The sequence below is a fragment of the Eurypyga helias genome, unplaced genomic scaffold (assembly GCF_000690775.1).
Source record: "Eurypyga helias isolate BGI_N326 unplaced genomic scaffold, ASM69077v1 scaffold17100, whole genome shotgun sequence".
In the NCBI taxonomy this organism is placed as follows: domain Eukaryota; kingdom Metazoa; phylum Chordata; class Aves; order Eurypygiformes; family Eurypygidae; genus Eurypyga; species Eurypyga helias.
In genome coordinates this window covers 81,054-82,987 of record NW_010225208.1, presented here as the reverse complement: position 1 = coordinate 82,987, position 1,934 = coordinate 81,054, and the positions used below count along the sequence as shown (strand labels likewise).

The 1,934-nt window shown below is 40.8% G+C and overlaps 1 protein-coding gene across 1 annotated transcript in view; it reads left to right on the top strand.

The window, feature by feature from the left end:
• The first annotated feature begins 477 nt into the window (after positions 1-477).
• Positions 478-1,934, top strand: part of MAN2B2 (mannosidase, alpha, class 2B, member 2) — a 16,177-nt gene continuing 14,720 nt past the window's right edge. Inside the window, exon 1 of the mRNA XM_010148633.1 lies at positions 478-738. Within this exon, the coding sequence (XP_010146935.1) occupies positions 522-738 (217 nt within the window). The 5' untranslated portion in view covers positions 478-521. The remainder of the gene's footprint in view (positions 739-1,934) is intronic.

Below are 1,934 nucleotides of genomic sequence, written 5' to 3'. Positions count from 1 at the left end.
CTCAAAAAAAAGAGGCTTTAATACACAGTGCATCACCTCTCTAACTATTTGGATGAGCATGGTAAGTACTATAGTCTACTGTCGGGATGGGGCATCAGTAGCACATTGTATGACACTTGTACTACAGGGATCTCTGTCCAGATGGTTTTGTTTCACATCACGTCCTCAGCACTACCTAAAACTGTAAGCATTCTTAAAGAACAGAGAATAAGAACTTCCTTATTTTTGCTAAGTGGGAGAAACACAGTGTGAAAAGAAACCAAGGTCGTCTTTCCAGGCATGTATGCATGCATTTTATAATTGCTACTGTGAAATTTCATGCTCTTGCACAATATGGTGTGTCAGCAGGCTTCTCCCCAGCTTGTTGGTTATCAGCTGATCTGTGTGAGTAACCCTACCCATTCTTGACATTTTGTAACAAATAACTTGGGCAGTCAAGATCAAAAGAAATACCACTTCGACATAGACTAGTGTTTAAAAAGATCCTTCTAAATTACGTGACCCAAAGTCTGTTGGCTGTTATGTTTTTGGAATTTCAGGGCTGTGACAAACAGTTCTTTAATGCATCTGTTCAATACTCCAACATGGACCTGTTGTTGGATTATATTAACAAGCATTCTGATGAGTTTGGAGTGAGGGTCCAGTATGCCACCGTTGGTGATTACTTCCAAGCAGTTTATAGCAGAAATCTTACTTGGGATATTCGGGACTCTCAAGACTTTCTTCCGTATTCAACAGGTAATTAAGTTCACAACTGCATACTGTCTGCCTCAGATGTACGTATTTAAAATGTTAATAAAGGGGAATTGAGAAAATGTGAAAAACACCACCTCCTTATAATGCTTATTTACACTACCAGCTGTTACCAAACAGACAAGCTGATCCCAACTTAGTGGTCTAAGAAAGATGGTAGGGCAGTGGTTGGAATATTTCTTTGGAACCATTGGAAGCAACGGGTGGAGGAAGAGTCCCTGGGGGCCGAAGGCTTATTGCAGTGAGAGTGTTGGGGGGGGGAAAAGAGTATAGATTTGTTGCCAAGTTCACCTACTTCTAACTTGAGGTTTTTGGTTTGCTGTCTTTCCTTTGCACTCTGTTGCTATTCAAAGCTAAGCACAAGGTATATCCATGTATGTCAAGTCATCCAAATTTTTTTAATGACCTGAAGAAATATTAAGATATTGCACTAATCAGGTTCTGTTACAGTGCAAATGGTTAGCAATGACATAAACCTGTGGTTCTAGGCCACCTGGCTGAAATTCAGGTAGATATTTCAGTGGATGGATGACAGAAGAAGAGACTAACACTGCAAACTGGTTAGCAGACAGCAGCGATAGCAAAGGTGCTTTACAGAGGTGTCCCAGCGCAACAAATAAAGTCTCGCATGACACTGGAGGGGTCCTGTCTGAACTCTTCAAAGCTGAGATCCTAGTACTCGTTCTGCGTCAAATACAGACTTTTGACAATTTGTTTCATGTTTGGACATCTAAGTAGGAATTAATTCTGTCCTCTGCCTCCCTCACATTAACACGTACAAACAACCTGTGGAGAAGGGAGGCAGGTAACCAGGGGACCAAGGCAGCGTGAAAGCTCTTAGGGTACTACTTTGTTATTACAGTGGAATTGGAGTGGTCAAAGTGAAACAGCTGGTGCTGAGGATTTGTGTCCACACTATGTAATTCCAGGAAGATTGGATATAATCTGGTCAGATGGACTGAGTACCCATTAATGCTTGTTATATTTTGTCAGGAACTAGTTTGTGAGCTCCAAAACCTATCTTTTATGTAAAGCCAGCCATACTAGATAATGACAGCTGATAGATTCACTTCAAAAGCACATTCCTAGTCTGACCAAAACCCTAATGCCGATGAAACCCTTAAGACTCTTGTAGCTATAGGAGAAAATGTTGTCTTTCTTTATTGAACAGTTTTATGTTC